The sequence below is a fragment of the Erpetoichthys calabaricus genome, chromosome 4 (assembly GCF_900747795.2).
Source record: "Erpetoichthys calabaricus chromosome 4, fErpCal1.3, whole genome shotgun sequence".
NCBI classification, from domain to species: Eukaryota; Metazoa; Chordata; class Cladistia; order Polypteriformes; family Polypteridae; genus Erpetoichthys; species Erpetoichthys calabaricus.
Window position 1 is genome coordinate 2046679 of NC_041397.2, and position 14819 is coordinate 2061497.

General features: G+C 42.5%; 1 protein-coding gene across 4 annotated transcripts in view; it reads right to left on the bottom strand.

Annotated features, from left to right (window-relative positions):
- The window catches only part of LOC114641480 (interferon alpha/beta receptor 2-like), a 105913-nt gene that overhangs the window by 51926 nt on the left and 39168 nt on the right, over nucleotides 1-14819 (bottom strand). For all 4 annotated transcript variants that reach the window (XR_007934757.1, XM_028790508.2, XM_051926351.1 and 1 more), the window contains exon 7: nucleotides 10487-10658. Coding sequence is in view for 3 of the 4 variants with exons in the window: in XM_028790508.2 (XP_028646341.2) it covers nucleotides 10487-10658 (172 nt within the window). In the remaining variant the exon portion in view is untranslated. The remainder of the gene's footprint in view (nucleotides 1-10486; nucleotides 10659-14819) is intronic.

The following is a 14819-nucleotide window of genomic DNA, read 5'->3' on the forward strand; positions in this document are numbered from 1 at the left end:
AAGCCAAAACAAGTGCATTTGGATTCAAATTTGTACAACAATAAAATGTGAAAAGGGGGTGAATATTTTTTTTTTTTATAGGCACTGTGAGTTCTGGCCATAATTTGACCCTCACTTGGACCACAAGAGTTTCTGAATGGTGTATCCTTCATCTTGCCTTTCATGTTCCCCGTTGCATAACATCTGAAATTATCGGGTGGTAACTTGAACCCATTGTGCAAGTCTGCTGCTGTACTTTTTAACCTTTCTGGCCTTTACTCTGGGCTCAGTAGGGGGGTCTCTCATCTCAGTAGTCCTGTTCTTGAACTTTGCTGCATTTGTTGACTACGCTTTGCCTAAAGAGATTGCATGCGTTTAGCACATCTGGACTTTGCCGGCGATATTTTATTTTTGCTCATGTTGTAGCCTCCATCTCAGTTTGGTTTACTTTGAAAGGGAAACAGAACACCAGTCAGTCTGGCAATTTTACCCCTACGATTTTTGAGGGGTCAAAAAAACACAACACCCTGGCCTACTAGCAAAGCTCATTCTAAGAACCGATAAAATGGACTGGAATGACTCAAATATCAAACAAACAAAAACTAAAAATAATAAACTAAATTAAATTGACATTTGAAAATGTAACCATTAAGATGAATGATTTAAGAAGTGAGCTAGAGATGAGCATCAAGAAGTTCAACTGAAACAATCAGTCTGATTATAAAACAACAAAGACAACTTTATTTGGGGGGCTGCAGTTTAAGTGGACCTTTAATATGCTATCAAAATGTCCTGCTATGGCATGATTAGCTAATACAAAATATGAATGCTTTTAAAATAATGATAAAAGTATTCAAGGAGTGGATGTAGGGGTGGTCCACTCCTAAAAGTACTTGGGGGTCCACATCAATGGCAGGTTGGATTGGTCACGTAACACAGAGGAGCTAAAAGAAAGGGCAGAGAAGGCCCTTTGTCCTTAGGAGACTGCATTCCTTTAATTCACATCTTCTACAACGGTGTAAAAATGTGAGGTCCAAATACACAATGGGAGGTCGGAAAATCTAAACTCCACCTTATGAGAAGGATTTAGGAGTTGCAGTGGACTCTAAGCTATCAACTGCTAGATGGATGAAGGCTAACAAAATGTCAGGTTATATAGCACCTTGATGTGTGGACCACAAGTCACAGGAGGTTCTGCTCAGGCTTTATAACACACTGGTGAGGCCTCATCTGGAGTCCTGGGTGCAGTTTGGGTCTCCATAAAGACATAGCAGCACCAGAAAAGGTGCAGAGAAGAGCAAACAGGCTGATTCAGGGCTACAGGGGATGAGTTATGAGTGAAGATTAAAAGAGTTGAGCCTTCACTGTGATGAAGAGGAGACCTGACTGAAGTGTTTAAATTGATGAAGGGAATTAGTCCAGTGGATTGAGATGGTGACTTTCAAACAAGTTTAACAAGAACACGGGGACACAGAAGCTTGTAAAGGGTGACATTTCACACAAACATTAGGATGTTTTTCTTTACACAGAGAACCACAGACACTTGGAATAAGCGACCAAGTAGAGTGGTGGACAGGAGGACTTTCAAAACTCAACTTGATGTTACTTTAGACTAGCTGTGCCCCTCGGCTCTGCCAGCGTCATAGTGAAAAAGGACAGTGAGGAGGGTCCTGCCCAGCTCTCCACTCCTGATGTCAAGCTTTCCCCTCCACTCAGACCCGCAGCCTCTGTCTCAGATTAGCGCAAATATAAATCGCTCCTGCAAGTGAACTAGAATTCTTAACACAATGAGAGAAGTCGCAAAATCAATCGGAACATTCAAGCAAATTATAGAAAAAAACCCGATCTAAATCCATTAAGTAGTTCTCTCGTTCGCAAGCTAAGCAGAGGTAAGGAACGCTCCAACACGTGGCGAGAGGTAGAGCGACTCGAATGGCCCCGCCTCCCTTCCCTTCGGCCACTGTGTGTCTCTCGGATTTGTGCAAATAAATCTATAGCGCAATGAGAGAAGTCGCAAAAATCAACCAGAATGTTCAAGCAAATTCTAGAAAAAAAGCCATTCAAAATCCATGAAGTACTTCTCTCGTGAAAAGCAGGCAGACATATACACAGAGAGATGTTGGATTTTATATAATATATATATATATATATATATATATATATATATTGGGTTGGACGGCCGGCATTTCAGTCTGGCCAGGACATCTCTAAACAGAAAGGAGGAGGAAGAGCAGGCTTTTTAGGACACTGCATCCCCCGGGACGCTAGGTGGCAGCTCCCCTGGATGGCAACAGTTCCCCAGATTCCCTCAAAGCATCCTGGGATGTGGAGTCTGTTTCCTCAGCCCTGTTGGGTGCCGTGGGTGCTGCCAGGGGGAGCTCACAAAGAACCTGGAGACTCCTACTATTATGACAACCCGGAAGTACTTTGGAGTCATGAGGACAGACTACTTGAAGGATAATGTGGCATTTGACCTGGAGAAGGAATACTTCCTGGTCATGGACTATTTAAAGGACTGGTCAGAACCCAGCAAAGAGAGCCGGAGTTGGGTGGTAGAGTGACGGAGCTGCTGGGAGGAGTGGAGGATTGATTGATTATTGTATTGATTATTGTTTATTATTATAAGTATTGGAGAACTGTGGAGTGTGTGGTGCTTTATGCACTGTATTGAAGAATTTATTAAAGAAATCTTCTTGGTGTTTTTACACGTGTGTCCTGGACGTCTGTCTGGTGGGTTTAGCAGGGCAGCAGCGCCTCTAGCGTCCACACTATGTGTGTGTGTGTGTGTATATATATATATAATTAGAGAAGAATTAAGTGGATAGCAGCAGTGAGCTTTGTGGTGCTGAATGGCCTGTTCTTGTCCACATTGTTCTAATGTTTCAACCTGGCAGTGAACTTAAACAGAACGATCCTCAAACATGTCACAGTGTGAGGGAAGGGAGAAATCTAGCAAGTGAACTGGGTCTGAAGGTGCCTTCTGGGTAGCGGACTCATTATTATATTAATAAATATCAAGTTAAGAGAATAATGGTGTCTTGACAGAATTACTGCTAGGGTTCAGTAGCACTATTAGGTGGTAATGGAGTCCCACAAAAGGTTTCAGGGGAAATTCAGAAATTGAGGCAGGAGAACAACTCCTGAATCAGCTCAGTGAGGAACATGGACCGCAAATTATGGGCCATGAAGAGAGATCCCTATGTGGGTGCATTTCCAAGACAATGTCAGGTTATATAGCGCCCTGATGTGTGGAGTACGAGTCACAGGAGGTTCTGCTCAAGCTTTATAACAGACTGGTGAGGTCACATCTGGAGACGGGGACACAGAAACTTAAGGGTGACATTTAACACAAACATTAGGACGTTTTTCTTCACACAGAGCACCACAGACACATGGAATATATGACCAAGTAGTGTGGTGGACAGGAGGAATTAAGGGCCCTTCAAAACTCGACTTGATGTTATTTTAGGAGAATTAAGTGGATAGGATCTGTGAGCTTTGTTGGGCTGAATGGCCTGTTCTTGTTCTAATGTTCAAATCTTTTGGCCCTTAGCCTGGAAAAGAGAGACAAGTAACCTGGGTGTCCAGTTCTAGACATTGGTTCACTATCACACAAGAGCTCTACCCAAAACAGGACTCTGTGTGTGAAAGGACCACCTTTATATTTGGGACACTGGAAAGCTCACCCAAGAGGCTGCTCCAAGACACCCAGTCCAGAAAGGAACAGAGAACCTCCACTCCGTAATTTAAAGGTGGCTTCCATTCATTGGGCGTACCGTGTTAAAGACTAGTAGATTACTACACTCATCCTAAAACACAAACAAAAACCGTCTTTGTAATGTGGATTCACGTTATCCTGTTTATTATTTTTGTGACTTTGCCAAAAAGACCCAAGAGTATTTCAATTTGTACTGCTCTATAAACACTGATCTCTACTTAAGACAAATCTGCTTACGAGAGTAGACAACATTTTTGCACTAACACCTTCACATTTTTCATCAGACGTTGTGTACAACATAAAATAGAATCTTTGTTCACTGGGTACTATTGCGATAGTGGAAAAAGTATGCCACCTACATAAAAACTGTACCAGTGAAAAAATAAAGATAGATGGAAATGCTGAAATCCTATACAGAATCAAGCATTTTAGTGGAAGCAAACTCCAAATCATGGAACCATTGATATGTGCTATGTAGACCTCAGTCCTGTTCTTGACATTTGCAGCAATGTACCCCATGATAGAGTGGCTTCTCATTCATAACATGCTCCTTTGCTTTTTCAGGGCAACCCTGTAGCTTCGTGGGGTTAATGGGGGTCACTATTGATATTCAGCAGGTTTAATAAATGCAAGGAGGAATGAAGGAGTCACATTTAATTAACTGACCATAACGGGGAAAGCTCTGGCCCAACTACCTCTTCTACTGAAGTTTCTGAGGAATTCCTCCACTTTTTCCATAACAAAATTAAAGATCTAAATAATTCAACTAACATAAATACGTCATATGTTTATCTCTGTTCTCCCACTCCATCCAGCTCCTTCTCTAAGTTCTCACCAGTCACATCTGCGTTTGTTAATAACCTGCTTTGTAAGATGAGGCCGGCCACTTGTGTACTGAACCCCATCCCCACCACACTACTTCAATCCTGCCTTCATGCCATAATCCCGACTGTTACAACAATAATAAACTCATCCCTTGACACTGGCTCTGTGCCGCTCACTTTTAAAATCACTTCTGTAACCCCAATGTTGAAAAAGTCTGGTCTTGATGCTGACAATCTTAACAATTTCAGGCCTATTTCCCACTTACCTTTCCTGTCAAAAGTTCTTGAGCGTGTTGTAGCTTCCCAACTCACCAATTACCTAACCTCTAATAACTTGATGTTACCCTTTGTCTGGTGTCAGGGCACAGCACAGCTGTGAAACTGCTCTGCTATTGGTAATCAATGATTTGATTATGGCAGCAGACTCTGGACAGACCAGCATATTAATTCTGTTAGACCTCAGTGCAGCATTTGACACTCCGGTCAGACATGAAATCCTACTGTCCAGAATGGAGAACATGCTGGGTATCTCTGGCACTGCCCTCCAGTGGTTCAAGTCCTACCTGACTGATAAGCAAGAGTTTGTTAGTCTTGGTGACAGCAGGTCCAGCTCAGTGCCAGTCACACAAGGAGCTCCTCAGGGCTCTGTCCTCGGCCCTCTTCGCTTCTCTATTTATAGTCTTCCCCTTGGCCATATTATCCGTAGCTATGGAGACTGGGTTATCATTTTTATGCAGATGACACTCAACTCTACTTCGATGTTAAAAGTGGAACTTCATCAGAGCTTTCTCAGCTCACAACCTGCCTTAGTGAAATTAACACCTGGATGGAGCCGAACTCTTTAAAATTAAACTGCAATAAAACTGAACTCCTGCAAATTGGGACTAAAATGCAACTTAATAAAATGAGCTCCTTCCCAGTCCATCTTGGCGGTGATCTCATCAGACCTGCCTCTACTGTAAAAAATCTTGGTGTCATTTTTGATTCCTCCCTCTCTTATTCCGCCCACATAAATCACATTAAGAAACTTTCTTACTTTCACCTCCGTCACATATCCCGTGTTCGCTCCTTCCTCTCCTTCTCTAATGCTGAGAAACTTGTCCCTGCTTTTATCACATCCCATATTGATTATTGTAATTCCCTACTGGCAGGTGCCCCTTCTAATGTTCTATCACAGCTCCAGCGTATTCATACTCAGCTGCAAGAGTCCTTACTCGAACCAGCAGCAGCGAGCACATCACACCATCCTGCTCCGTCTTCACTGGCTCCCTGTGTCTTACAGAATCGAATAACAAATCCTACTAATAACCTACAAAGCGTTAAATAACATCACACCAAACTACATCAGTGACCTTCTCCATCACTATGTGCCTGTCCACCCACTAAGGTCCTCTGATTCTGGCCATCTTGTTGTGCCCCACACTAATCTACATTCCATGGGTGACAGCAGGGCCTTCAGCTGTATAGCACCCAGACTCTGGAGTGACCTACCGAAATTAATCAGGTCAGCTGACTCCATGAATTCTTTTAAAACTCATCTGTTCAGGAGCTTTTAGCTCTATTTGACTTTATTACCCTTCTCTCAGTTTGCCTCGATGTCAAGATGCTCATGTAACCTCTGTGTGTGTGTGTGCGAGACCACCATTGATGTTGTCTGTTAGGCTTTTTTTTCTCTGAATTCACGGTCGTAATCTTCTTTATTTATTTATCTGGTTTGTACAATGCTATATACTGTATACCCCGCCGTTCTTTCTTATATTCTGTAAGTGCCTTGAGCATGGGAAAGGCGCTATATAAATAAAACGTATTATTATTATTATTGTTTCAGGGCGGCACGGTGGCGCAGTGGGTAGCGCTGCTGCCTCGCAGTTGGGAGGCCTGGGGACCTGGGTTTGCTTCCCGGGTCCTCCCTGCATGGAGTTTGCATGTTCTCCCCGTGTCTGCGTGGGTTTCCTCCGGGCCCTCCGGTTTCCTCCCACAGTCCAAAGACATGCAGGTTAGGTGGATTGGCGATTCTAACTTGGCCCTAGTGTGGGCTTGGTGTGTGGGTGTGTTTGTGTGTGTCCTGCGGTAGGTTGGCACCCTGCCCGGGATTGGTTCCTGCCTTGTGCCCTGTGTTGGCTGGGATTGGCTGCAGCAGACCCCCGTGACCCTGTGTTCGGATTCAGCGGGTTGGAAAATGGATGGATGGAACTCGCAAATGCATTAAAAAAAAAAAAAGTTATGCTAATTTGAAGATGACCCAGGTCTCTACTTTAAAATAGTTATCCTAGGCTAGGCTAACACAAAGAAGAAGCTAACATTGCTCCCTTGTGTGTTGAGGTACAAGCTTTTACACTATGACCGATGAGGAAAAAATTAGAAAGACGTTGCTTTATTAAGTATATTATAAATACAGTAATATGAATTGCTGTGAACTGACATATGGAAAACTTGGGGTGGAATGGCCAGAAATGTGGCCTGGCAGCCCCAGAAGACCATCTGTGAAGCACAGCTCACCAGTGTGTGTGTGTGTGTGTGGAGTTTCATGTTCTCCTGTGTCAGTGTATGGGAGATGCTTTAACTTTTGCAGCTGACAGACTGCAGGTAACATGGTTAAACAGAAGCACAGTGCATTCTGGACAAGTAGAGCAAGATTCTGATCATTTTGCGGAGTTGGAAAGTGCAGTGTTTGATTCCCATGGGAATCAGCCTTATTTAGTTCTAATGCATTAAGGACATTCCTGTCTATCATCCTGGCAGAAAGAAGGCCAAGTGTGTGCACTGGAGCAAGAACAAAGTGGGGAGACGCAGTGGGAGCCTTTTTTCAAAACCAGTTGACTCAGTTTTAGTTTTTAGTTAATTTGCTGCCTTGTTGCAAAAATGAAACCTTTGTCTTAGCCAAGACAAACACTTAAACAGAGTTCAGTGATCGCTAGGGCTTCCTTTCACAGACTTTGCTGCCTGCTATTCTCTTGGTCATTTTCCAAAGAGATCTGTCAGCAGCAAGAAATCTTTCCTTTCATTTTTCACTAGAATTACCAGAGCCTGTTATATTTGTACCTTTTGTGAAAGTGTTTCTTTGATATTTGGACTTCAGGCTTCATACATTATATAGTTTATGCCTACATTTTGTCAGTTACTACTACAATATGAAAAACATTTCTGTTTTAACAATGTGTTTACACAGATTACTGTAGAAACGGAACACACATGAATGCGTGTGTTCCAAATAACGATTTATTATTTCCACTCTAAAACTCCACTTCACTCCCAGATAATCAATCAAGGCCTGAGCTGGGAGAAGTTCATGCATGTTCTAAGTCGGTGGGGGGATAGAATAGCCGGCTGCTGGCAGCTTGTCTTTATCTGCAAATTTAGAGGACAAAGGACGCTGGCGGAGAGGTGCGAACGGATTAAAGAAGCGGTTTAAGGTGGGACGGATCTACAAGTTTTTTCGTAGGCTCTGGTAATTCTAGTGTTAAGGCTATCTGGGACTAAATGAAGACTGCATGAACCCACCCACCCAGGTCATGTAATTCTTTGTATTGCTTATGTTTGCCAAGACTGGTTTAAGTGCAAAGTCAACGCCTTTGTCTTAATTATTACCAGCGGGGCCGAGTGCTTTAGCTGCATTCCCCCTTAAGGGCACTTGTGGATAGCTGGGTGAATTCCTCTATTTGTAGTAAAAGCAGGTAGAAGTAAACCACTGAATGGAAAGACAGTCCCACTCAGCAAGCAACCTGCCATCAGAGGCCCCTCAGAGGGTTGACTAGGTGGGGTACAATACAGAGAGTGAGACAGGTAAGAAGTTATACAGTGCATCCAGAAAAGTATTCCCAGCGCATCACTTTTTCCACATTTTGTTATGTTACAGCCTTATTCCAAAATGGATTCAATTCATTTTTTTCCTCAGAATTCTGCACACAACACCCCATAATGACAACGTGAAAAAAGTTTACTTGAGGTTTTTGCAACTTTATTAAAAATAAAAAAAATGGATAAATCCCATGTCCATAAGTATTCACAGCCTTTGCTCAATACTTTGTCGATGCACCTTTGGCAGCAATTCCAGCCTCAAGTCTTGTTGAATATGATGCCACAAGCTTGGCACACCTATCCTTGGCCAGTTTGGCCCATTCCTCTTTGCAGCACCTCTCAAGCTCCATCAGGTTGGATGGGTAGCGTCGGTGCACAGCCATTTTAAGATCTCTCCAGAGATGTTCAATCGGATTCAAGTCTGGGCTCTGGCTGGGCCACTCAAGGACATTCACAGAGTTGTCCTGAAGCCACTCCTTTGATATCTTGGCTGTGTGCTTAGGGTCGTTGTCCTGCTGAAAGATGAGCCGTCGCCCCAGTCTGAGATCAAGTGCGCTCTGGAGCAGGTTTTCATCCAGGATGTCTCTGTACATTGCTGCAGTCATCTTTCCCTTTATCCTGACTAGTCTCCCAGTCCCTGCCGCTGAAAAACATCCCCATAGCATGATGCTGCCACCACCATGCTTCACTGTAGGGATGGTATTGGCCTGGTGATGAGCGGTGCCAGGTTTCCTCCAAACGTGACTCCTGGCATTCACACCAAAGAGTTCAATCTTTGTCTCATCAGACCAGAGAATTTTCTTTCTCATGGTCTGAGAGTCCTTCAGGTGCCTTTTGGCAAACTCCAGGCGGGCTGCCATGTGCCTTTTACTAAGGAGTGGCTTCCGTCTGGCCACTGTACCATACAGGCCTGATTGGTGGATTGCTGCAGAGATGGTTGTCCTTCTGGAAGGTTCTCCTCTCTCCACAGAGGACCTCTGGAGCTCTGACAGTGACACCATCGGGTTCTTGGTCACCTCCCTGACGAAGGCCCTTCTCCCCCGATCGCTCAGTTTAGATGGCCGGCCAGCTCTAGGAAGAGTCCTGGTGGTTTTGAACTTCTTCCACTTATGGATGATGGAAGCCACTGTGCTCATTGGGACCTTCAAAGCATCAGAAATTTTTCTGTAACCTTCCCCAGATTTGTGCCTTGAGACAATCCTGTCTCGGAGGTCTACAGACAATTCCTTTGACTTCATGCTTGGTTTGTGCTCTGACATGAACTGTCAACTGTGGGACCTTCTATAGACAGGTGTGTGCCTTTCCAAATCATGTCCAGTCAACTGAATTTACCACAGGTGGACTCCAATGAAGCTGCAGAAACATCTCAAGGATGGTCAGGGGAAACAGGATGCACCTGAGCTCAATCTGGAGCTTCATGGCAAAGGCTGTGAATACTTATGTACATGTGCTTTCTCAGTTTTTGTATTTTTAATAAATTTGCAAAAACCTCAAGTAAACTTTTTTCATGTTGTCATTATGGGGTGCTGTGTGTAGAATTCTGAGGAAAAAAATGAATTTAATCCATTTTGGAATAAGGCTGTAACATAACAAAATGTGGACAAAGTGATGAAGCGCTGGGAATACTTTCCAGATGCACTGTAGGTAACAGGTACATAGCCGCTTTTGACAGGTCTTCTCATTCCTTCATTAAGAAAAACAAACACAAAGAATATTAACTGGTACCTTTCATGTTAGGTGCATGTCACGGGTGATCTAACAACATGATAAAACAGTCTGTCGGTTATTGTCAAGCTAAATGTGCATGCCAGTGTGGCTGTACATTTTAAAGTGGTCTGCTATGGGTACAGGGATGTACCCCATGATAAAGTGGCATCTCATCCATAGCTCGTTCCTTTGTGTTTTCAGGGCAACCCTGTAGCTTCTAGGGGTTAATAGGATCATTATTGGTATTTAGCAAAGATTAATAAGTACAGGGAGGAATGAAGGAGTCGCATTTAATTAACAGACCATAAAGGGGAAGGCTTTCTCCTCTTTCACTTAAAATGAAAAACTTAAATATAAAACTCGAAAATGCAAAAAAATGTTAGAACATTGTTGTTTTCTCAGATACTTAAGTGAACAAAGCAGTTGTATAGAACTTCAAAAATCCCCACACCATATTTACCTTTGTCAGCTTCCTTCTCACTTGTGAACGCGCAGCTCCAGGATGAATTGGCAGCATTCCTGTTGGTATTAGTTGAGATTTGCACCAAAACACAGTATTCTTGTCCTGGTTCCAAGTTGTCAAATTCGGCAGTTTCAAAATACTTCCATGAAGGGTAAGTTTCATAAAATGTCTGTTGAAGAAAAAAGACAGCTAAGTGAAAAAAAATTGAAAATCATCAGGGTACTCGCCACACATTAACCTTTTGTGCAAGTGAGTGAGTGAGTAAATACTTAATGGGCATATTTATTTGGAGGTGTTGTTAGCTCTCTCATCCACGTAATAATTATGTTTGCTAATCATAGGACTTGTGTCAGTTCTCAAATCTAACAGCTAGTACATCCATCATCTTTTTAAATTAGATGTATAACAATAAATCAAAAATCATAACCACTTGTCAGGTTCAGTGCTAAACACATCATCATCTACATATCACCTATAAAGTGAGAAGGGAAGCTCGGTGAATGTGGACATGGAAGATAAGGTGTACTGTTTAGTCATCTGGCTCACAGTTTGAGGGTATAAAGAAGCCTACATGGTAAGATGATAATGGAGAACACACATTCAATTCTAGCTGGAGATCGTGACTGAATGCCCAATGTGCAATATAAGGCCCAGTTATTACCAGTTAATGAGCCAACAACACTACCAGGAACCAGAGAGAGACCCTCTATACATGGATGAGAGCATCCCATCCACTTAAGACCCTCCCAAACTGTAGAAAGTGAATGAGTGCACATTAATAACAACATCCATGCCAAAAAAGGTATTTTCTTTGTGTGACTCTGCATACCTAAAGAAGAATTAAATGCTTAAAATTTGTTGTTCAAATGTATTCATATCTGGATTAAACATTCTGGGGCTACGTGTACCACACATTCCTTTATGAGGTACATGCAAGTTGAAAGAAGCCCATTAATGTCCTTTTTTTGCAAAAAAATTAAATAAATTTTGCACACTCTTTGTTCGTATAGTAGTACAGACTGATAATACAGTCATATGAGAAAGTTTGTTAATCCCTCTCAGCCTGCATAATAATTGACTCTCCTTTCAACAAAAAACATAACGGTACGTCTTTCATTTCCTAGGAACATCCGAGTACTGCAGGGTTTTCCGAATAAAGATTTTTAGTGACGCAGTATTTAGTTGTATGAAATGAAACCAAATGTGAAAAACTGACTGTGCACAAATGTGGGTCCCCTTGTCATTGTGCTGATTTGAATGCCTGTCACTGCTCAATACTGATTACTTCGTTGATGAGCTTGTTAAGCCTTCATAGACAGGTGTGTCCAATCATGAGATATAAAGGTATTTAAGGTGGTCAATTGCAAGTTGTACTTCCTTCTCTTTGACTCTCCTCTGAAGAGTGACAGCATGGGTTCCTCAAAGCAACTCTCCAAAGATCTGAAAACAAAGACTGTTCAGTCTCCTTGTGTAGGGGAAGGCTACAAAAAGCCATCTCAGAGGTTTAAACTGTCAGTTTCAACTGTAAGGAATGGAATCGGGAAACGGAAGGCCACAGGCACAATTGCTGTTAAACCCAGCAGGTCTGGCAGGCCAAGAAAAATACAGGAACGGCATAAGCGCAGGATTGTGAGAATGGTGACAGACAACCCACAGATCACCTCCAAAGACCTGCAAGAACATCTTGCTGCAGATGGTGTATCTGTGCATCGTTCTACAATTCAGCTCAATTTGCACAAAGAACATCTGTATGGCAGGGTGATGAGAAAGAAGCCCTTTCTGCACTCGCGCCACAAACAGAGTCACTTGTTGTATGTAAATGCTCATTTAGACAAGCCAGATTCATTTGGAAACAAAGTGCTTTGGACTGATGAGACAAAAATGGAGTTATTTGGTCAGAACAAAAAGCGCTTTGCATGGCGGAAGAAAAACACCTGCTACCTACTGTCAGATTTGGTGGGGGTTCCATCCTGCTGTGGGGCTGTGTGGCTAGTTCAGGGATTGGGGCCCTTGTTAAAGTCGAGGGTCGGATGAATTCAACCCAATAGCAACAAATTCTTCAGGATAATGTTCAAGCATCAGTCACAAAGTTGAAGTTACTTACGCAGGGTTTGGATATTCCAACAAGACAATGACCCAAAACATAGTTGGAAATCTACAAAGGCATTGATGCAGAGGGAGAAGTACAATGTTCTGGAATGGCCGTCACAGTCCCCGGACTTGAATATCAGTGAAAATCTATGGGATGATTTGAAGCAGGCTGTCCATCAAATTGAACTGAATGGGAGAGATTTTGTATGAAGAATGGTCAACAAATACCTCATCCAGAATCAGACACTCATCAAAGGCTATAAGGAGGACAGCGTCCAGAGGCTGTTAGATTTGAAAAGGAGGCTCAACTAAGTATTGATGTCATATCTCTGATGGGGGGCCCACATTTATGCACCGGTCTAATTTTGTTATAATGCATATTGCATATTTTCCGTTAATCCAATAAACTTAATGTCACTGCTGTAATACTACTGTGTCCATAAGGCACGTCAGATATTAAAAGGAAGTTGCTACTTTGAAAACAAAAATCCAAAGAATTAAGAGGGGTTCCCAAACTTTTTCATATGACTGTATATAGCAACAAATACACAATTTATTTGCATACAGGATAAAAATTCAGTGTTAATTACATTTACTTAAAGGATTTTATTTGTTGTGTTATGGGTGGGTTCATGCAGTCTTCATTTAGTCCCAGATGGCCTTAAGTGAAAAATGAAAAGAAAGATTTCTTACTGCTGACAGAGCTCTTTGGAAAGTGACCAAGAGAAAAGCAGGCAGCAAGCTCTGTGAAAGAAGTCCTAGCGATAACTTAACTCGATTTAACACTGGAATCACCAAAGCCTACAAAAAAACTAGGAAACCTGGCCCACCTTAAATCCATTTGCACCTCTCCATCAGCGTCTTTTGTGTTGTAAATGTGTCAATAAGCACAAGCAGCTACCACCGCAGGAAGGGCAAAAAGCTCTCCCAGCTCAGGCCTTGATTATCAGGGAGCGAGGTACTGGGAGCTGTAGAGGGTAAATAATCTAGCGTTATTTGGAACACATGCATTTCAGGTGTGTTCCATGTCTACAAAGATCTATGTAAGTGTAGGATGACAGGAAATGCAAAAAATATTGAACACATACCTAAAAGACACAACTTTTTCATGTTTTGGTACTAACAACAAAATTTTAACATGAAGTGTATAATGTGTGTGTAAGGCATACAGGTGAAAGATGGCACCGTTTGGATGCAGCAAGAGGACGGGCGTCGTCCTGACAGTCAGTCTGCCCCACACCTGTCCTCCAACGAAGCTGCACGGCTTACAGAGCTCGACAAGGTATCGGGCAAAGTCTTGTTTGTGATTATATTTTGTGATGGTCTTTATATAAAAACATTTATATCTATAATAATAAAAGGCAAAGCCCTCACTGACTGACTCACTCACTCACTGACTGACTGACTGACTCATCACTAATTCTCCAACTTCCCGTGTAGGTGGAAGGCTGAAATTTGGCAGGCTCATTCCTTACAGCTTACTTACAAAAGTTAGGCAGGTTTCATTTCGAAATTCAAAGCGTAATGGTCATAACTGGAACATATTTTTTGTCCATACACTGTAATGGAGGAGGCGGAGTCACGTATCGCGTCATCACGCCTCCTACGTAATCACGTGAACTAAAAACAAGGAAGAGATTTACAGCACGAGTCACACGCGGGAACGAAGGTAAATGACGTTAATTTTTGACTGTCTTTTAATACTGTGTAAGCATACATATTAACACATGTGCAATTAAACGTGTGCATTTACGGGGTGATTTCTCAGGCTTAAAAGCTCACCTTTTATCAAACGCGGGAACAAAGGTAACTGATGTTGTTCACTGTCTTTTAATACTGTGTAACCATACATATTAACAACACATGTCCAATTAAACGTGTGCATTTACGCGGTGATTTGTCAGGCTTAAAAGCTCGCCTTTTACTAAAAAAGGTAAATGCAAAACTATTTTCAATCAGTTTATTGAAACGCTCCCGCTGCTGATTGCAATAACATACTCGCGAGATAAAAGTTTAATGAGAACACACGAGGTATAAACGAACCACACGCCGTGGCGCAACGTTAGGGGCAACAGTTTCAACCATTCTATGATCTGCTTCTCGCAACTGAAAGACGGCACATGGCGGATGTTAGCCGACTTGCTGACCGCAATGTTAGGGGCTTCAACTATGGCGCTGACGCCACATCTCAGTGCCAACACTTTGCAGACTCTACTTAAAAGACACGCCCTCCTCACTG